This window comes from Syngnathus typhle, linkage group LG12 (genome assembly GCF_033458585.1).
Source record: "Syngnathus typhle isolate RoL2023-S1 ecotype Sweden linkage group LG12, RoL_Styp_1.0, whole genome shotgun sequence".
Lineage (NCBI taxonomy): Eukaryota > Metazoa > Chordata > Actinopteri > Syngnathiformes > Syngnathidae > Syngnathus > Syngnathus typhle.
The window spans coordinates 2,591,487-2,614,075 of NC_083749.1; the positions used below are offsets into that span (position 1 = coordinate 2,591,487).

At 42.0% G+C, this 22,589-nt stretch overlaps 1 protein-coding gene across 1 annotated transcript in view; it reads left to right on the forward strand.

Moving 5' to 3' along the window:
* The first annotated feature begins 2,521 nt into the window (after positions 1-2,521).
* The window catches only part of LOC133163751 (leucine-rich repeat transmembrane neuronal protein 4), a 37,585-nt gene continuing 17,517 nt past the window's right edge, over positions 2,522-22,589 (forward strand). The window contains exons 1-2 of the mRNA XM_061293967.1: positions 2,522-2,525; positions 7,235-8,796. Of these exons, the coding sequence (XP_061149951.1) occupies positions 2,522-2,525; positions 7,235-8,796 (1,566 nt within the window). The remainder of the gene's footprint in view (positions 2,526-7,234; positions 8,797-22,589) is intronic.

Here is a 22,589-nt window from a genome sequence, read left to right on the forward strand (position 1 = left end):
ATTGGACAAGCCCCAGTGTAAAGTAAACACAGGAAGGACAACAACGAGCTGTCACTCATGCTAAAGAGTCTGAAAATGTCTTTGGAGAGTATCATCTTTTTTTTTTTCTGTGAGGGGGGGGCTGTGCAGAGTCTTGGGTTACAATGCCATCCACAGGCATGTCATCCATATTTATGTTGTTTATGCTGTTTTTCATCTGGCTTTGACACTGGTAACCTCTACAAATTGCACACGACACTCTGGAACAGCTTTGCAGAAGAACTGCTGTGACCATCAAAAAAAAAAAAACGGGATAAAATCCATTATGAAGAAAACTAACTTGGAAATGACAAAGATAGGAGATTTTTTTTTTCAACACTAAAAAAATAGCGACTATAAACCCATGTTGAGATCCAACAGATAATAAAAATGTCATACTAGCCAAGACTCTCATTACGTTCCATGTGGCCATATGACAGTCATAAGAGACCAGAGGGCTGTTCACTGGTTGAGCGAAGAAATGAGTGTAAAAGACACAGTTATCTTTTTTTCTTTTTTTATTTTTTCAAAAGAAAATGCAAGCTGTTGCCTGTGGTCTGGCACTGGCTGCCTCACCATAACTTCACAGGATATTAATTGTTTCAGCGCTGTCAGCAGATTGGCCTCTGCTTGTTGAACCGCATCCAGAAGTACAGTCATCAGCCAAATTGCATGAAGAGAATCTAAAGCTGAGGGACGATGCAAGACGTTGAGTTTTTTTTTTTTTTACAAGAGGGAAGATGCTGCGGGTCCCGGCTGCATTTTATTGGCTACTCCGAGCGACAGACGCCCAACGGTGATTAATGGCTGCGAGGTGAAAACAGCCAACCACAAAATGTTTATCTATCCGAATAGGTGATTGACTTATCAAAAGGTGAAGCGGTGATTGACTTTGTCGACTATTACGGCTGCTTATGAATAATATAAGATCATTAAATGCATATGTTTTGCAGAGGATTTCCCCCGAGCTGCAGAATTATCATTCATTGATGTATGTAGGAAAGTAATGAGGTTTTATTATTTTTGACCCAATCAATGGGCAAAAATCAGGTATGGAAACTATGCAACAACTTATCCAAAACTGCAGCAATTCTGTTACCAATGGAAACCTTCTCTTGGTAGATAAATGATTCCTAGACGGAGAGAGACTTATATGTCGTCATGACAACAGAGGAGAACATTCTCCTGTTGGATTCCGTCTCTATGAACTTGACTTGGAAGCAGACTTTTAATATCTTAACTTTTTGGCTCATAAGTATGGGGGCCCTTGTGGTTGGATAATAAGAATTTATAAATAATAATCAAATATTTGCTAATCTGTATCTTCAGGTTAGCACCGTGATAGTGAAGAACACCGAGGAAATGTTATCGGGATGTCGTTTGGAATGGATTTTGTTTAACAGCACTCTGTGCAAATCTGTAAACATTTTTTTTTAAATATATTTTTTGCACCCTGACACTCTGACTATGCAAGTGGTGCTGAGCTCTTTCTCTGCTTTGAGCGCTGCAGACGCACGCCACGTGATAGCCTGAAAACAAAAATAATATTTATTTATTTAAGCGAGTTAACGCAAAAGATGAGCTTTCTTGTCATAGATGCAAAACAGTTAAAAAAACAAAACAAACGGATGCAACGCATCTGATTAGATGGATAATATTTGAATACCCCAGCCCCACCCTCCTGGGAAAAATATTAAAAGTGAATCCCATGTGTTTATTTTTTTTGACGGTTAATCGTCTTGTAGATTTTCGTCGTGCTAATCTTTATTCGGACGCACTTTAAGCGGACGTGCGCGTGGGTTGCCGAGTCGCCAGAAGAGGGCATTCGGATTCTGCCTGGTTAAAGTTGCTTGGGGGTGCAGACGCGCGCATTAACAACAGCGTCACGCCGATTGAACTGCTTGTGCGAAGAAGGCACGTGGATGAGGGGGAAAACATAAGGTGGATATTTGGATTATTTTTTTGCATTGACTTGTGCGGAGGGCAGCGTTACTTTGCGCTGTGCGCCATGGGTGGTCCAGACTGAGCATCCCTCCGGTCAGACGACACCGAGATTTTGCCCTGCACGGGAGAGGAATCTAAGTGCTGCTTTTTTTCCTTCTTTTTTTTTATTGGGGGTGGAAAATCGAAGAATATCACGTTAATTGGGAAGCTCTCCGACGGGGGTTCGTGATGAATCTTCAGGTGCGTGAAGAGATCGCCACGGTCCACTTGGATGGGACTGCGCCTGCTGCAGTGGGCATTTCTTTTTGGCTTCAACTTAGACACGGCTGCTGTTTTTGCAGTAAAAGCACGGACGTTGATTTTTGAATGTGGATTATATCAAAATATATCGAGCGGAGCTAATTGTACCGCGGTTTAAATGCTCATTTGAACCGGACTGCGCATCAAGGAGAAGCGGGGAGCAGGTGCGCTCAGACCCGGTTTGAGAATTAGGACGCTATACCTGTTAGTGGACATGCGGATCCGAATCCAGTAACTGGACTTGACAGATAACGCGGATATGGGTAAGTGGCTCGCTTTTATAATTAACATTGTTTATATTCTTGCAAGGTGCACGCCAATATCTTCTTCAATTACAATGCATTGTAACGAGAAACTAATTAAGTCGCACCAAAAAGGTTTTTCGGAACACACTGTCAAAAACGTATTTGAGAGGCTTTAGGAATCAGTGCTGAATCCTGTGCATTAATTTTCAGTGGCAGCGCTGCAGTGCTCACACCTCCCCCCCCCCCTTCCTTCCTTCCCTCCCTCCCCCCTCCACCCCCATTTGGCTGTAAGGTTTATTACAGACTAAAGGGACTTCATTTGTAATTTGCAAGCCTGTGCAGTCAATGACAGTAGCCTGAATGGTGTGCATTGCAAATTAGTATGTTTTTTTTCATCTCCATTTTAATTTTCTCTTGACCAATTTGAATGGCTGGCTCGCTGACATGCTCAGGGAGTCACAGGAATGCTAATCACATCAATGTTGGAAGCCTGTCAATGTTCTAAAAGCGTAGCTCTCGCTAAACCTATCGAGTGTCCTTAATCTGGTCGAAATAAAATGATACTAACCAGTTGTCGATGATCCCAAACTTTGATATTTGTTGGCACGGTGCAAATTTGAACACGGACTATGCAAGTGTCTGCAAGTGGTAATGGCATGACTTGAAAAAAATAAGTCACTAAATGATCAGTACAATATTTGTACATAAGCTACGCTACATTATTAGAATTGAGAGTTCTGCTTTGTTATTGCTCTCCTGGTTTCCTCGTGTGCGCATATGACCACACACTCACCCTCACTCGGATTCTCGTTTTCATAATATATTCTGCACACACACACACACATTTTCCACTGTATAATTAGTCCTCGTTATCCATCATTTGCCTACCCGGTAGTATTATCAGTGGTAGTCTAATCTCCCCGCCAGCCATTGGAAACCAGTAGTCTGTACAGATGATCAAGTTCACTGCTACTGCTATGCCATTAATTGTGAGGCAGTGTGATATATTGACCCACGGTGGGTTTCTGCACCGCATCAATATAAGAAACAGCCGCATGCACGCCAGACTGCGCTGTGCGACTCAAATGCAATTTACGTGCGAAGAAAGTAAGCCTATAGGGTGGTTACCTGGCTTTTGTTCATTAAATAGTATGTCAGGATGAGAGCATGCTTCATAAAAAATACAGAAACCAAATCTTCCGGTAATGGTGTTGGTTTATAATTTTCATTTTTTGCAAGCAAGGTCAAAATAGCTCAGCGGTAGATAGCAGATGACCTTCTGGCGGCTCCTCCGCCTCCAAAAGGCAGCGTTCACAAAATGTCACGTGCAAGGGCAAGGGTCACTCGGGCCCTTGAGAGCAATATCGGGTTTTTGATATGCACAAATTCAGAAGGGAATCGATCGCAGGTCACTGAGCGTTACAATATGGTTCCAACGATACCCGGTTGTGCCTGATATTAAAGCCCAGTGATCCCATCAACCTCACTAAGCCCATAATTTGCCTTTCAGATAATAACAGCTCCAAGTTCCAACATATTCTTAAATTTAACGACAGTCGTTTTGTTTGGGTCCCACACGGCAATTGGCCCGTTTGACGTTTTCTCTCTGCAAAGAAAAGTCACTCACCTGCACATTATGTAGATTCCCATGGAGACAAACTTAGTTTGATTCTGTGTATATCTCTTCTACTTCCTGCTTGTTGAATTCAAATCTGAAGTAGCTTGATGATGATCAAACTAAATGTGATGCATTATAACGCGGATTCCATAATCATGTGAGATGAAATAAAAACTACAATGACACATAGGATTTTTATTTCTTTGGCTTCCCCTGAACGCTACATTACGACTAAACTACTCAACATGATACGACATGCCCTAACATGACAGCTTAACATGACAGTGAAGATCAAGCACTTTACAGAGCAGGTCGACTGCCCGAGTAGTCGACATCAAAAGCAACCTTCTATAATCCTCAAACCTGACCTGAACTTTCAAGCATCCTAACATCAATGTCATTTGTTTACAAACCAGCTGTTTTGACATAAATGTCAAACACAATCTCCGTCATACAGGTCATTGTTTGGAGTTGTAGCTTTTGTCGTTCTTTTTCTCGACTTGTCCATCGAGCTCGAGAAATGCTGCTGACGACTTGTAATTGACTCCATTGTCTTGTTTGGATTGTGCGTCTATTCCAGATATGAAAAAAAAATCTTCCTGAAATTCTCAATGGCCAACACAGCCCTGATATGAAATCTTAAATATATTTTTATTTTCACTCCTTATGCGTCCTCCATAGCCTCCACTGTATATGTCCCTTAGCTTCACAGAGGAAGGCTAAAGCTAATTGACTCACTGGCACGACTCCCATGTTCAGCTCACATCAGAGTATTACTAATGAATGTTGTCTTACTTCTATTTTACGCCATAATTGGTGGTTTGTTAGTCATGTAAAGCATTTTCTCCACTATAAAGATTTTATCTTCACGTACGTTTTCAAAGCCTAAGAAGTTTGCAGATACGGAACATGCCAAATGGTGCTTTGTGAATTGCTGCAGTAATTCAAATCCTAAAGTTTGTTTGTCAAAAGCGAGTTCCGACGGGGACAGAGAGCAAAACGCGGGGGCCGGTTATTTTTGTTATGCTCACTCTTATTATCGCTTCACCTGCATGGAGCTGTTGCTATCAAGGGAAATCAGGAATCAGACAAGATTGAAAAGCAAAACACACTCGCCTTCTTTGTGTGTGTGTGTGTGTGTTCACCAAAAATATCCTCGCTGGTAAAGCGTTACCAATTCAAGGGCATGGCGGGCAATTGTTTTATATCAGAGGTCTAACTTGCCAGGCCTTGCCATCACCCCAAAGATAATTGGAGAGTAATACGTGGTACCTCTCTGTCTTTTGAAACCGAGCAAAATATAAAAGGACCAATTTGGTCAAAATTTCCAGTGCGGGTTCAGGAGATGTCGCATGATTGTTAGTTGGATCTAACAAAGGTGCGTATTGTAGGCACAGGAGAAGAACAAAGCTTTAGGAGAATAGCACATTAGGTAAAAGGGTAATAGAGACACCTCGGAAGGGTGACTTTTGCACCTTGCTGACTGCCATTAGAGAAGGCATTCGCGTACAGACCACTCATTAACCACATCAGGTTTCAGTGAGAGTGGTGCGAGCTGAATGAATAAGGAGGCAGTCACATCCAATAGAACAGGCCTGATGTTCTCATGGGAAATGCAAGGCAGCTCGTGGGATTTAAATCGAAATTGGAATCGAAAATGTCGAACGGCCCACGCACGCGTTCCCGCAGTCATACTCGTGTATTACAATTAACGTTACAACAATACACACGGGATCTCCGTATCTTACCGTCGTATTTTAAAAAGCATCACGGGTTGATGATGTCTATACAACCGTTGGCTCCATCTGCGAGGGATGATGAAAGATTTTTGTGAAAGTAATGTGTGTTTTTGTGTTGTACTCTGACACACACACTTCCAATATACATATGGGATACACAGATGCTTGGCAAGAAATTAAATGGCTACGTTAGAAAGCATATGTCCAATCATGCCCCTCGGCTATACTATTTTCGAGAATTGACAAATCCGAAGGAAATTATGCCGAAGCCATGATCGCTCTCTACGTCAACTACAAGTATCAATGTAGACATAAAGAATACAAGTTCAGGTGAGGTCGGCAACAACGGGAGCCATTTTTTTTTTTTTTTAGCGAGTTATCATGTCCGCCAACCTCCCGTATTAACTTTTGTAAAGCAGTTAAACGGTATGCACCATTCATATCACCCTTTGTTAATGGTAGGAAAGGCTATACTAGCACACACTGTAACACCGCACCACCTTCTCAAGGGGAAATCAATATATTTTAATGAGAAATCATTAGCGGCTCTGTAAAGAGGAACACTTTGAATGTAAATGACTGTCTCGTCTTTGAACGTCAAGTGGTATGACACCATTCCGCTGAACAGGATTTTTATTTCTTAATTTTAAAGCAAGCGTTCCATCCAACGGGTGGTTCTCACTACACGTGCAAACATTCTTTTGTCAGCATTTGTTTTCATTTACCGTATTTTTCAGTCTATATCAGGTTAGGAGGCGTATGACTGCACATGAATGGAAACAAACCAGTACAGCAAAGGAGTTAAACTTTATTCAATTTGAGATTGACATCCATATATAAGGTGCTAAATTTTGAGAAAATTAAAGCATTTAAAGTGTTCCGTATCGTTGGGAAAATACGGTAAATTGGATTCCTTCATTGTTGTTCATTAGCGCGCTATTCTCACAGATGAATTCCAACAAAACTTATTTTTCTCAGTTTGCAACAAAAACCACAATAACGGTAATGGGGTGTGACTATTTCAATTCGTCTATATACGAGAAACAAAAACAGTGTCACACCCTGTGATGCCCCGTCCGGGTCTAGAGAGAAGAGGAAATTGTGGGATTAGGTTTGAGAGAGTGGCACCACACAAAATGTGATAAAGTAATCACCACTGAGTGGATTAAGTGAGGAAAGGATTTCTCACAAGCAGTGAATGTCAGCCATACAGATATATTTGCAGGTAGCTGACACTGGCTAAAGTGGTCAAGGCAGAGTGATTTATTCCTTCAAATCATTTGAAGGGTAGCAGCGATGTTGATATGTTTTTAATTTTCTCTGCTGTAGCTTATCTGCTTGACTTTCTTTTTTTTTTTTCTGGCTTTCAGGCTCTGCTCTGCAACGTCGTTGGATAATACTCCAACTGCTGATGCAGGTGTGGCTAGCAGCAAGTCCGGCTCAAACAGAGCGTCCATGCCCGAAAAGCTGCCGCTGCGATGGAAAAATTGTGTACTGTGAGTCGAGTGCATTTCGCGATGTCCCCAAGAACCTGTCGGGCGGTTGCGAAGGCCTGTCGTTGAGGTACAACAGCCTCGTCAACCTTCGGGCCGGCCAGTTTGTCGGCTTGAACCACCTCATCTGGCTTTACTTAGACCATAATTACATCACAACTGTGGATGGGATGGCGTTCCAGGGAGTTCGCAGGCTAAAAGAACTGATCTTGAGCTCCAACAAGATCACTTCCCTTCTCAACACCACATTCCATCCCGTACCCAATTTGCGCAACCTTGATCTGTCGTACAACAAACTGGAAGTGTTGCAGCCGGGGCAATTTCAAGGACTACGGAAGCTTCTCAGTCTTCACGTACGTTCCAATTCCCTAAAGATCCTTCCGCTGCGTCTCTTCCAAGACTGCAGAAATCTCGAGTTTATTGATCTGGGTTACAACCGCTTGCGCAGTATCAGTCGGAATGCACTCTCCGGCCTAGTCAAGCTCACCGAGTTACACCTGGAACATAACCAATTCTCAAAGATCAATTTTTCACACTTCCCCCGTCTCTACAATTTGCGATCACTTTACCTACAGTGGAATCGCATTCGCTCCATGAGCCAAGGCCTAACCTGGATTTGGGCGTCGGTCCAAAAACTTGATTTATCTGGGAATGATCTGTCAGAATTAGATGCTGCTATTTACCAGTATTTACCCAACCTGCAAACCCTCAATTTGGACTCCAACAAGTTGACCAATGTGTCCCAAGAGGTGGTCGATGCCTGGGTCTCTGTCACTACAATTAGCTTGGCTGGAAATGTTTGGGACTGCGGTCCAGCCATTTGTCCTTTGGTTTCTTGGCTGCGAAAATTCAGGGGCGCAAAGGAAACCACTATGATCTGCGCCTCCCCAAAGAAAGCCCAAGGTGAGAAAGTGATGGATGCCGTCGAAGGTTTCGGGGTGTGTCAACTGAACCAAGTGACGATGCTCACCGCGAGCATTCCACCCACTCCATCCAACATCTCCGCGCAGCCCGAACATCACCCGGCAATTCTGGTTTCACCTACTCGCTCCGGAAAGAGAGCTGAAGGCTCTATCAGGGGTCCGACTTCATCAGCGGTGACCCAGTCAGTGGCACTACCTCCAGATCAAGATTTGGAGCCCGTGTCCTTTCACAAGATCGTTGCAGGAAGTGTCGCCCTTTTTCTCTCCGTTGCGATGATCCTACTCGTGATCTACGTGTCGTGGAAACGCTACCCCAGCAGCGTCAAGCAACTGCAGGAGAACTCCTCGACGGCCCGTAAGCGGCGCAAGAAGTCAAAGGAAACCGAGCGCACCTTGAGCTCTCCCCTGCAGGAGTACTATGTGGACTATAAACCCAACAATTCAGAAGCCATGGATGTGCTTGTCAATGGGACCGGAACCTGCACTTACACCATCTCAGGCTCCCGAGAATGTGAGGTATGACCCGCACCACCGCCGCTCCTCCTAAACAAAACTCTGTCCACAGGGAAACCACCAGAGGTAATTATTTACTCTACATTGAGTGTTTAATTCCTAAACTGAGCTACAGACAAGATTAGTTCAGAGGTGCACAAGTCTGGTCCTCAATCGCCCTTATTTTAGATAAAACATCTGAAACAGACTAGAAAGGACTGGATTTGGGTACCCTTGCAATAGTTTTAGACAATTTATTGTGAAACCTTATGTAAGTTGTGCTCAAGCTGTTCCACATAGAATACTTAAAAAAAAAAAAAAGGATACATTTAGCAGATTTCCTATTCATGTCCTCTTTATGTGCTGTGTGCTGTTTTTTTGCCGTACTATTACCGTATTTTCCGCACTATAAGGCGCCCCTAAAAACCTCCAATTTTCTCAAAAGCCGTAAGTGCGCCTTATAATCAGGTGCGCCTTATATATAGAGCAATATTGAACCACTACAGCAGGTATGTCGAAAGTCCGGCCCGTGGGCCAAATGTATATATCTTATATATGGACAAAGTTTTAAAATGGGCCATTCATTAAAGGTGCGCTTTATAATCCGGTGCGCCTTATACTGCGGAAAATACGGTACATGTTGTAGAATGCACTGCAAATACGTACATGCATTTTGAAGAGAGCGAACCTCTCTAGCCGCCTGAAAGTTGTTTCAACTGCGGGCTCTGTCTCAGGGTGAGCTCATCCAAGGCCACTTCTGAATAGTTCATTGTTTGATCCTGAGCCAACCCAGGAAGTAATTGAATGCATAAACATGAGGTTCCACTTGATTTTATTTTTGAATGTCTAGCTTTATCTGTCTCACTGATTCATCTATTACTGTTTTGGAGTGCAGACAGTAACTATCAGTCAGCAGTCGGCAAAGTCCACAGTTCATTTCAAAATGTGCTCTGATCTTGTTTCTACATTTAGTTGCCCCTTTACAGACATAAATCATTCGGCGGCACATGCTCGCCCACCTCACAGCCTTTATGTCTCTGCATGGGCCTTGTGGCTGGATGGGTTTCAATCTGTTCATCTCTTCTGAGTTCCTTATTTCTGTTGTCTTTGATCTAACCTTTCATTCTGAGTTGAAGCCTGACTCACCTGACCTTTACATCTTTTGTCCATTTTCAAGCCCTCTTGGAATGAATTTGGGTTTAACAAAAGGGATCATTTGTATCTTTTCACTCTGAGACTGTTCTATTATTCCATCGCTGTGTACCTCTGCCAGATGTTCAGCTCCTGTGGATTTAATACACAGCTCCATTAATGACGTTTTCATACAGGCTCTCAATCAAAACAGAATAATGTTATATATATGGGAAGGTAGGCAAGGGCAAGAAAGCTGTCTGTATTTTCTTGGAGATGAACTCCCTCAAGTTGGATCCGTTGGTCTTCAATTAGCCATGTGGGAGACATCAAACATGCTCTTTGCTCGGGAGAACATTGCTCCCGTACACTAATCCTATCAGTTTCACACTCTGGTTCCATGCCACTGCTTTCTGCACCTCACACTTTGATCCATGCTTAATGAGGATGTTAGCGCTCCAATACTGCAATTAAACTCGGAAAAGATTGCTGTTTTTGCCCCCCCCTTGCACAATGCAAAACGATTTTTTTACTTTTTAATTGATTTATTATTTACTCTGGTTGCAACTCTAATACCGTAAATTTCGGACTATAAGTCGCACCAGCCATAAAATGCCCAAAAAAGTGAAAAAAAAACACATGTATATGAATCGCTCCTGAGTATAAGTCGCCCACCCCCCCCCCCAAACTATGAAAAAAACCGCGACTTATAGTCCGAAAATGACGGTACATTTAATTCACTCCAATGCAATACTAGTTGCGTTTGGTACGTCTCTCGCCTGTTTGACATATAGCAAATTGCTTCCTTTGCTGCTGCTGCTTCTCAAATCTTGTTAGACAGAAACATTGGACAGATTGGCTCAAGAAAGCCGCAGTTGAGTTTACGGTGAACAAAATGTTTGATAACTGACCAACACGGCTTTGAAGAAAACCAAATTTTAGGATATTACACCCAAATTAGTAACCCAAATTTAATCATGTACCAAGATTCCCAATACAGAACACGGCACTGTAAATATTACTCAGCTCAGTTTAAAAATAGACAAACTAATCAAGAAGAGTTTATTGCCACGTATAGGTCAGCGTCGACTTTAACAAGCGGAATTGACATACAAGCTGGTTAAAGCATATGGGATCGGCAAGTGGTTGCTGCCCATGTGGGGATTGAGAAGCCATTTCAGTGGGACGGAGCAGTCGACAGGCGGACAAGAGGGCCAGACAGAAGGCTCCAGAAATGAAGCAGCCAGTCGGATTTGACAGCCTGACTGGCAGGCATCAGTTCACAGGTCATTGCCCATTGACGGCTGTCCATTCTGTGATTAGTCATGGCTCCATTTTTTTTTTATTTTAAAGAGTGATACTCACCGCTATCTATTTAAATTAAAGGATTTTTTAATACGTAATAGAAAATCATCCCATAGACTATAGAGTAAGAGCCGTTTCAGGCTTTTTGAAACGTTATGCGGTTGATAGGATATCTTTGTGCTGCGTAGCATTTAACTTCCCCAAATGGAGAATGAATCCAAAATCGACCCCCCCCCCTTTTTTTTAATTTTGCAATAATGGATTAACTACAGAGCATTTGGAGGATTTAACAATTTGGATTGTTGAGGCACAATTGTAAGAATGCGGCAATTATGGTAAAAAGGACCATCAAGTCAATTTATCCTCTATCGCGAAAATAACGCATCAATCAACATTAGCGTAACACGCTTCGGGTTAGCATATTGATGTTTGGAACCTCTGACCATTACGGTTGATGAAGGCAGAATAATCTTCTCGCTACATGTATGCTTGAGTGCTATTAAATTGGTGGCTGTTAATCTGGTTGTCTTTTCGACTGTGAATTAATTCACCTTCGGGGGCATTATATTATAAATTGAATCAGATAAGGTTGGGGAGGGGTGAGAAAAAAGGAATGGGTAAGTGGACCAAGAATGATGTCCAAGTTGAAGAAGAATTGATAGTTTGACCGTAAGAGTCCCCTCGCTAACCTGAGAGGCATCGTCCACCTGATTTATCGACTACCTTTAAATGTCTTTGCAGCAAATAATAAATTTATTTGGATAATCATAAAGTTGCACTAGGAGAGAAGATAGGAATACTCGTGATTCTCCCTCAGAATCGATGACATGCTGCAGGCTGGCCCGTTCATCAGGTCACAATTGGTAGAAGCAGCTTTTTCAATTTTGCTTCGTTCCTACCTGACAAACTTTCTATTTCAGTTCATCAACGTCAAGACTAAGAATAAATATTCAGCACATCGTTTTTCAGTTTCCCCCCCAGACAGGGCCAAGGATTTAGGTGAAGGACACTTACAGGGAAGTTGCAAATTTATTCTTGATGGGAGGGGTTGTGGCTGACATGAACATTATATTATTGCCTGATGAATGCAACAGCCCAAGTACATCGGGATTTATGCACGCCGGTGAAACTGCAATGCAGGTAGCCCCCTTGTACATATTAATTTTTTTTTTTTTAAATGCACAATGCAACCTATAATTGTGGCATGTGTGTCTATGAATTGCACTCAAGCATCTCGTTGTGTTTGTGCTTGAAATGAGCAATTACAGTACAGCCCCATGGTGGCTTGGAGTGATAGTAAAACACACATTCCAATGAATGAATGTAAAATATGTGGAACAATAAACGGGCACACTGTCGAGGGTCGGTTTTGGTTTAAATCTGCTCAGTGGGAGTATGACAGACAGAAAGACTGCAAATGTATTTAACAACAACTCTTCTTAATTCGTTACTCTTCCATCATGACACTTTTTTTAAACATTCTCCCTCCTGTCATATTTCCTCATTTTGAGCTTTCCCTGTACGTTTTGCCATCTTTTTTGGATTGGACCAAATGCTGACAATATGTTGCGAGCTGATAAGCAAAGCGCAAGCTGCTGCGCCTGAGCTTGTCTTCACCATTGCCCGTGTTGCCATGAAAAGAACCAAACAAAAGTCCAGCTGCAGGGAACAGAGACTGCCTGAACCGTATCGTCTGTCGAGATGTACGTGCTGTGTCTCACAATGCAGGTGATCACTGGAAATCTTAATCTCAGGTGTGAAATGAATGTAGAGTATACGTTAAAAGCAATGCTTTGAAAACATCCCAGAATCCAAAAGAATCCAACATTGCTTGTGCTGATGACTCCGAGGCACTTTATTGCTACACCATTTTGTATACAAAAATACAATAGTCTAATCATTGCTGTTTCCTCACATATCTGCTAATTAGCCAGCGAGAGTAATCTTTGTATTTTCTTCCATTCCGCGGATTTAATCTTTAAAGTTGATTAGATTTTTTAGTACAGTATATCAAGGTCAGCTTGCATTCACGACTATCTCCATTGAATTTTCTCGTCATCCGTCTCCCCCTCACCACCCCCATCCTATACGCTTCCCTTGCCAATTTATTAGGTGTGCCAAGATAAAAACTAATGCTCTACAACACGACCACCTCGCAATAAATCCTCCCTTCAGTGTTCAGTAATCTGTTGAATATGTTTATTAGAGGTGATGATTCAATTCCTAGTGTTGTACCCGATTGGTTTATGCAGATGCGTTGGTAATATTTTACCATTCATGCTAACTAACCGTCACTCTGTATTAGGGTGCCAAATGTCAATCCAAAGATGTGATTGCCTTCACTATACAATTGAGGCTGTCAAGAACGGTTAAGCTGTTTATGTGGATCCCAGCAAATTGACTCAAGACCAATTGTGCAAGGTTTAACAAATAAAAGTGCGTACTTAATGTTAACAGAAGCAACAGGAGATGAGTCGTCCGACAGAGCGCTAGCTATCTGTCGCAGCTGTACTTTTAAAGCCATCGATTGGGAATCGATACCGATTCCCCATCGGAGGCAAAACCCACCAAGCCTCTGAAACACAAAAAAATAATTTAGGACAGATACATGCTTGTAAGTCTCTATCTAGATTAGCAGTCATTATGGTTTCATCTGGACTGTATCAATCAGGTACTGCAGAAATTGTCGAACCAGTGTAAACTGGCTCACCACCAATCAATCACCTTCAGAGACCAGAGAGAGTCCAAGCTTCTTTAATCGGGTGTCAGATGCAATCAGAAATGGAGAATCCAGGTCTAGTGGATTCGCAACCTCTGGATGTAAATCCCGCGTGGTGTTATCTACAACTACTTCTTACTCTCCTTTGAGGGGATCCCAGCAATATGCGAGTGTTATATCTGGAAGATTTGAAAAGCAATGCACCGTTGTTGACTTCTTGCTGACTCAGCGCCACAGTGCAGTTTGTAGATATATCTGGAACTGTAAATCTGTTGAGTCTACCCCACTTTATTCACCCACGTCTCGTGTCTCCTGCAGTGATTCACAGCCCTTGTAACTTTTCTTCACAACTATCACAATCCATCTTATGATGCCAGAAATATCTATATTTTTCTTTCCTGTAAGCCTGGTCGGTCTGATTTGCATGACCTAGTTTTCGTAGATAGTTTGGTTCATATCTACAAGTTGACACTTGAACTGATAGCCCGACTCGTACGTCACTCCGAGATGCAGAAAATATTAATGCCGCTGATTATCTATCGTCTAGCTGTCTGTCTGTCATCCATCTTTTATATCACACTTCTCCTCCCTCCGAGGCAGACAGCAAAGAAAACAAGTCTTTATCAAACTTTTAAATCCATAACTTTGGAATCCGCCATTCAGCATCATTCACAACATTTGCATGCCCCCCCTCTACCGAGTACGGAAGGAAAAACATGTCAAACCACTAATCTCCCGCTGTGTTTGGCTTTCTGGGACATCAGAACCCAAGAGGAAGCTGCCTGAGCACTATAAACAACTCAACCTCACTGTTTGTGTTTTTTTCCTGTGTGTAAAAACGAGTCATCGTGAAGCTTTGCCTTCCGATGTTGCCAAGTGAAAGTGATGGGCCGGGTTTGTGTATGATGGCTGACTGGTAGGGATGAGAATAGTCCACTTTTCATGTCACTTGTCTCTCCAAAAGAAGAACCCGTCACACGGAGAGGCTAATGTCATCAGGACATGCTGTTTCCACGGCAACTGAGAATGTATCCGCTTCTTGATTTATGTGTGATTAGGCTATGAATAATACAATTATTGGATATTCGGGGGGAAAAAAAACATCTCCCATAAAACACAATACAAGGTGATGTTGTGGTTGGTATTGTTGCCTTTGACACAATCAGGACTGACTCGGGAAGGCCCGAGGAGTATCACGAGAATCGGAAGGCTTTTTTTCTTGCACGCACTGCTGGAAAGTGATGAGGCCAATCAGTTCCTTGCGGTGAGAGAAAGTCCCCCCTAAGACCTTCTGATTTTCAGGAGGAACAATTATGTTTCGTGCCACCATCTTTCATTTTGAGAACTTTAGATGGGCTGTATTCAGGACCACGGCTCTCTAACTCCCTTATCCATCTGATTCCTGGTATTGAGCCACAGGTACTGACTCAATGCCACCATCCTGTCCCAGATGTATTTACTTTGGGTGCTAGTTATAACCATGTCCATCCGTCAGTGTCATCACATCAAGATTCCTTCCACAGGCATGTCCAAGGACATTTAGTTATGAACTAGCAAAGTCACACCTGCACGAGTGGAGAGAACCTACAGTGTGTTTAGAGCCTGCTTTTTCACCAGACAGTAAAAATGGATGCCATTATTTAGTTCTTGAAACACGGGGCATTTGCGGCTCGCACTGATAAATGAGAAGTCTGAAAGTTTGGTGTGATTACAGTTTATGTTTTTGTTCTAATTCTACTCAGGATTAATGCTCTTCATTAGGTAAATCCATTTAATGAGGTATTGTAATTGCTAGCTAAATAATCATGTCGAAAGTTGGGAGCACCCAGTTCCCGCCTCGGGTTTATTTTCCGAAGAGTGATAAACCAAAGGATATTCTGTTTTTCTTCATCTTAGAAAATATCATTTATCAAAGCAGAGTCTTAAATAGTTGAGCCACGTATTGTAAATAAGCAACTGTGCAATCCACTTAAATTACTTTGTTCCAAATCATAATATACATTTCTTCATTTCATCATACACTTCTTAAAAAACCCAGAAACCACAGGAACTTCACTATCACTCAAAAGTTTAGGTTTGGCCAGAGGGACATTTCAGAAAAACAAACAAAAGCCTTTTTAATAAATCCGAGCAGATCCAAAGCCAGAATCTTCTCCCTCAACACAGCATGATACAAATATACAATGTGCATCGATTTTACTATCATGTCAGGAGTATTCGTAGCGCCGACATCTTTTCTCAGCCTCTCCCAATTAGCTTTCAGCCTGGGGAACTCAGTCGATCCCCATCGGCCCATCTGCCTGTCAGTGACTTCATTCCTCGAAACGAGAAGGGGAAGTCAGGGTAAGACGGAGCAAAAGGCCGAACAAGCAAGCAAATAGATGATTCTGTGTTTGCCCGCTACGGGTGAAAAGGCAGACGCTAGTTTGGAAGGGCGAGTTCCCCCGGAGAGACAAATTGTTGTCTGGATGATAAAACCTAGCACAATGGCAACTGCCCGCTTCTTCTAAGAAAATCATGAAAAGTCTTTAGTTCTCCTTTTCTCAGTTTTGTCCATCTCCCTTTAGAACGAGGCATTGTACTGTCGTGGAGGTCATACAATCTGATCCAGATAATGAGCTGTCTAAAACAGGGGTAGGGAAGTCCGGTCCTATGGAGCTGAGGTCCTGGCTGTTTTCCAGGTTTAACCTGCTGCAGCATACCTGATTCCAATCATCCATTCCAGTCTTGGACTCTCCCAAAGCTTTGAATTTGACCAAGTATGATTGATGCCTCATCAGAAATGATGTCAGAAATTATGAAAAGCTTAGCCAACGATTAGACAAAGATTAGACAACTAAGGAAAGGTTCCTGTCAAATGGAATCAGTTTTATTCCAAGTCAGGATTTTGCTCAGCCAACCACCCGTAGCTAATTGATTTGTAGTTCTTAACTCCGTCTGCAAATGTTTGACTCCTTTAGAAATTGACACCTAGCTTTGTCCTCACACGTGTAAATGATTGCGTCGTAATGGCATCTTTGTTGTCCACGCTCTCTCGACTAATTGGTATTCCTCTTCATTCGTTCTCTTGATGGGTGGTGTAATAACCAAAACCACAGGGAGGTGGCAAGGCTTTATAGTTTGAGAGAGCCTGCTGGGACCTGCAGAGGGTGGGGAGGCGGGTGGTGAAACACACCATCCTTCTCGTAAACTCATTAGTGCCCGGTGAATAACAGCGGATAGGATCCCGAAAATGAAGATGGGGACTGGCACACCTATGTGATAAAAAAAAATGTAGAAATGTCCTACATTGAGCCGTCCACCTCAAGATGAAGTCACTGTAAGCTCAGACTGCCAGTAGATAAATTATCATTTCTTTTTAGGTTGTGCTTCTTTCTTTAGCTAGGACTTTTTTTTTTTTTTTTTTTTATCAGACATCCTGCAGTAGCTGCAGCCACATATCCTCAACCAGGGACAGGCAGGAATTCACCTTCAGTGCATTGGCTCTCACATGAGGAATGAGTTTTTTGATTAAGCGGCCCACCTTTCTCAAGACTGATGGAACACAACTATGAGTTTACCCATCGTGATATAATCCACAGCTGGGCACAGGGATGGGCTGTTATACTCCCAGGAGTGTAGAGAGACAGATATAGATTGAATAGAAGTTATTTGGAGTAAGAGGGATAGGATTGAACCCGAATGAAAAGGATATACTCTGCAGGAAGAAACAACCTGAGAGGATCCTCCATTAGATACCCTATTTTCTGTGCGTGTTTGACCTATCTAGTTGGAATATAAACAACACCTTGCATGACTGCAGGCATACTAGTGGGTCACTATCTTATTTTCGTGCAGCGAAACAGAGTAAACATCAATAACAACTGCCACAGTAAGCAACAGCAGCAGTGATTTTGACGCCAGCGCCGTTGTAGATGAACCCGCACGGGTAGCCCCCGAAGGAGCCGAGGCCAGAGTGGCAATGACTCATTGGTGGGCTGTAATGACCACACGTGGCCATTAACTAGGCACGAGGTGGACGGCAAAGACGTCAGACACCCCTCAAGCGCCATGGAGGTGAATACTCCCTGTTTCTGACTCAAACCTGATGTTTGTCTAATGAGCCTCCTGGTAAATAAAAAAACAACAACATATGTATGTAGTATATAGTATGTATATATATTTTTTATATATATTATTCATTTTTTTTACTTTATTTATTTCTATTTATATATAGGAATATAGTGTATACTATACATATATATATATTTATTCAAACATTTATATATATATATATATATATATATATATATATATATATATATATATATATATATATACCGTATTTTCCGGCCTATAAGGCGCACCGGACTATAAGGCGCACCTTCAATGAATGGCCCATTTTAAAACGTTATCCTTATATAAGGCGCACCGGACTATAAGGCGCACCATTCATGCATCATGTCAGATTTTTAATCCAAATCAAATCATTCTCCATTTTATCTTTTTTATTTCAACTTCAGACGGAAACAAATTACTTTATAATCATAAAATAATGATCCATAGTCTTTTTGAGTCATGATTCATAGTCTTCAGCGGGCCACTTATGATTGATTTCATGACACAATGCTTTGGGCCAGTTTAAATTTAGGAATTTGGTCCATATATAAGGCGCACCGGGCTATAAGGCGCACTGTTGGTTTTTGAGAAAAATGTAGGTTTTTAGGTGCGCCTTATAGGGCGGAAAATACGGTATTCAAACAATGGAATGTCCTTGTTCCCTTTCCATCTGGTAAAAATTTTAGTTGGACAAGAGATGCCACACAGTCTAATTTATTATGCTTATTAGTCAGCATTCAAACATGAAAATGGAACATGCTGGCCAGTTGTTTCCAGCCTGAAAAAAGAGTCAGCAGACTGTCATTGAAGATTTGAGTCCCCAGGTGGGAGCACTTTTCTGTGGCCATATCTCACTCTAAACCTCTGAGCTTGTTAGGATTCCCTGTCACGTTCTATCTTGGCTAAGCTCCCCGAACAGGGCAAGGGGAAATACAGGTTTTAACTTCTTTCAAAAGTAGTTGTTGAGGAAACGATTTACCGCGGGATCCAAGCGGGTGTGAACATCAAATCACATTGCGGCATAAAAGTCATCCGAAAAGCACTAAAATGAAGAAAAATGAACGAATCTGCATGTTTAGACCAAATCGGAATCTTCATGCTTGATGATGAAGCTACACGGAGGAGGAAATGAAAACACGTACTTGTCGGATTAAGTTGGATAGGAGTGATGCTAACCAGAACACAGGTCTGACAGATTCACTTGTCATCAGTGTCTGTTCTGACGCAACATATCAATCACCGATTAACGATTGTCATATATTGGATCTGCCTTTTATTATCCTTGAGCTAAAACTCAATCCTGATTTACATTCATAATATATTATTCATTTTAATTAATGTGCTTATCCCTTATGATTAAGTTTTGATTAGGAACGTATGTTTTATTCATTTGAGACGCACAAATGCACGTGTCTGTATTTTTTTTTAAGACATGAGACACACGATGTCCAGGGTCACACTGTAAAATATGTATTTGTAAAGATCACTCCAATATTAATCAGTAGCTCTTAAGGCTTTTTTGGCTGACTTTTTGACACTACTTGAATATGCCGTTAATAATACAAGAAGGAAGTCAAGTCTAATTTCTTATGAAACACATTTCTTGCACGGAGCAATTGAGCAAACAGGGGGCAGTTTGTTTTATTTATTCTGGTCGCTAATTCTTTCGCTACCGTATTTATCGGACCAAAAATCACAGATATAATTTTTGTTCAAAAATTGAAAGTGTGCCTTATAATCAGGAGTGCCTTGTTTTTTGGCGTGGAACTGAAAGTTTGACTTATTTGCTGTCCTGGTTTATTTGTCTAAAAATGGAAATTTGTCCCATACATTGGGAAATACGGTAATTTGTTTGGCACATTATTCTCCTTATTTGGTGGTTACTCATTTTTTAGAGAATTTCTAGATCATTTGTCAGGCAAAAATTTAGTTTTTTCCAAAACTTGTTACCGACTGCATCGTGACCATGTCCGCCTCACATTCTTACATACATGTTTGTGGAATACGAACATTTTAGTCAGTTGAACAAACACTCCCAAAAATAGGAAGATGTGTAAAGCTGGAGGGGATGTCTGTTTAAGTATGCATCATGGTTTTTCCTAAAGCTAAATATTCTTCAAAGAAAAGCAAATCCTAGCATATGCAAAGTAACTCTTCATGTTTGGATTTCTCCCAGTTTACGCCCCCGAAACAAGCGAGCCTTGGAAACTGGCACAGTTTTCGGGGCGGCTGGGGGTTGTCCCCGTTTATGGTTGTCTTCTACGACCGAGGATGTTGCTGATGATGCTGCTTTGCTCCACTCACCAAGTATCACCCACCAAATCCTGCTCTGGGAGAGTCGGACACAAGGCAGACAGAAGCACGGAGGCCCGTGTCAGGGCGGGATAAGATGGATCACATCAGGACAACTCGAGCTGACTGTAAATGAGGATCGGAGTAGACAGCGGGGGAGCAGGAACAGGGACGGGGGGGGGGTTTCTGGCTAAGGCAGAACATCAACCCAGACGCTCTTATTTAACATCTCCGAGAATTCACGATGCCACGAGCCACCGCCGGACATTCTGGGACACCTAATCATCAACTTGACTGACAGATATCTTTATTGATCGACACTTGGGAGAGCGATTGGCAGTGTTTTCAGAGAGGGGACAGACAAGATTAATTGACTCTACCCTTGGTCGGTCGGTGGCGATAACTCACCCTACCTGAATTTTAACAACAATTTAGAAATTTTGTGGATTTCTAGTTTGGAAGACATCCATGAGTTTGATGGAATTCTCGTTTCCATCCGGGTAATTTTTTCGTATACCGTTGTTTCTACGTTAGCGCCAGTTAGCGTTGTCTGAAAAATTTGATTCAGCGTTTGCCGATTCTCTTCTGTAATCGATTCATGCTCAGGCTTCGTCCATACAGTTGGACATTTGTCTTACCTCGGAGTGGAAGAGCTTCACTCCGTGCTCCCTGCTTGGAATAAGACAAAGCTGAGGGGGGTCTCCTAAATAAAGCTTTTGCTAGCTGAGTTATTGATTCCAAAGCGGTGCATACCTGCAGTGACACAACGGGACTTGATGGTCTTTTTCTTTAGCACAGCAGCTGAAATACGGTATTTGTTCTAATTATTTGTTCATTTAAAAAAGAAAATGTCTCGACCATAGCTGACAATACTCATCCTAAGGTAGTATCCATTTTAATTTGCAGCAGATACAAAATGCCGTCACCGAGGTCATCTTATCGATTCGACGTAAGCCGCCCCCATGTGAGAAACGACATTTATTGACATGATCACAGCATTGCATTTGAAATTGATTTTGCAGGCGGAGACACCTTGTAGTTTTTTTTTTTTTCTATGAACAGCAAGAGAATCTGAAATGCAAATGAGCGTATTTGTCATTCAACCTGAGTGCTGACGTATTCACCGAAAGGTGACGGCTCGACGGACCGTAAAAGTGTCCTCGTCAACTCTCCAAAGCTGAAGAGCAGGAAGTCAGTCCCCTCCATTCAACGGAAAGCCGCGGAAAAAAAAAAAGTTAAAGTACGCAACAAGGAACTTGGCTTGAACATCCAATTTTCTGCTTCAGTAGATGCGAGGCTATGTAAGCAAATGTATGAAGCCGCAAGATTTATACATCTGCAGTCCTCAATTTGAACAACGGACAGAGCGATGGACAGACGGATGAATGGATGATATGCGCGACTGTTGTTCGGCGCAGCTCCGACTCCACCATCGACAAGCTGTCCAAAAGTAATTCCGAGACTTTACCACCAGATAATGTTTGACATATGACATTTCTCTCGACTTCCACATAATTTCACCCACCAAAATTATTTTTTCCGTCTGATTTTATTGTCAGGGGGAAAAAAAAAACCTTAGAGGAAAACAAATTTGTGCTGACTCATCGTGTCTGCCTTTGGAAACTCTCAAAATGAACCTTTATTAGATTTCTTTTTAATGGTTTGAGGTAAACAAGTCAGTAAATGAACAGTTGGAGCTATTTTTTAATCGGATGTAAATCTTTAAGGGTTGCTAATGAGAAATCTAAACTTGACACACACAGTGTGTTCTTCTTTCGAAATGTTTACCGCCGAGCGATTTGGAGAGGCCATGCTAATCCGTGTGAACACATGACAAACCATTTGGAAGAAACCAGACACTGGTACACAAACAAAGCCTCATCTCTGCAAATTAGAGCCTCGTTAGTCTCATTTCCACCACAAATGTGTGTTTCTAATGTTTTTTTTGTGTTGTTGTTTTTTTTTCCTGCGACGTGCTCGGAGATAATGGCAGGGCCGAAGCTCGCCAACTGTAAAGTTTATGCGATGAATTGTGTCAATGTTTCAAATAAAACATTAGCTCCCCAACAGGGAGATGAATCGAGCTTGTATCTAGGCAACAGGAAAACCATAGAACTCTTTTTGATTTTTCTCCTCTTTCCCTCCAGGAAGCGCTTTGGAAATACTCCCTTTTAAATACTCCCAACCCTAAAATTCGTGTCGTCTTACTGTAAAACACGTATGGTGGATTCCTCACGCGGCTGTGTTTTAAGGCTCTCCTTGAGCGCTGATG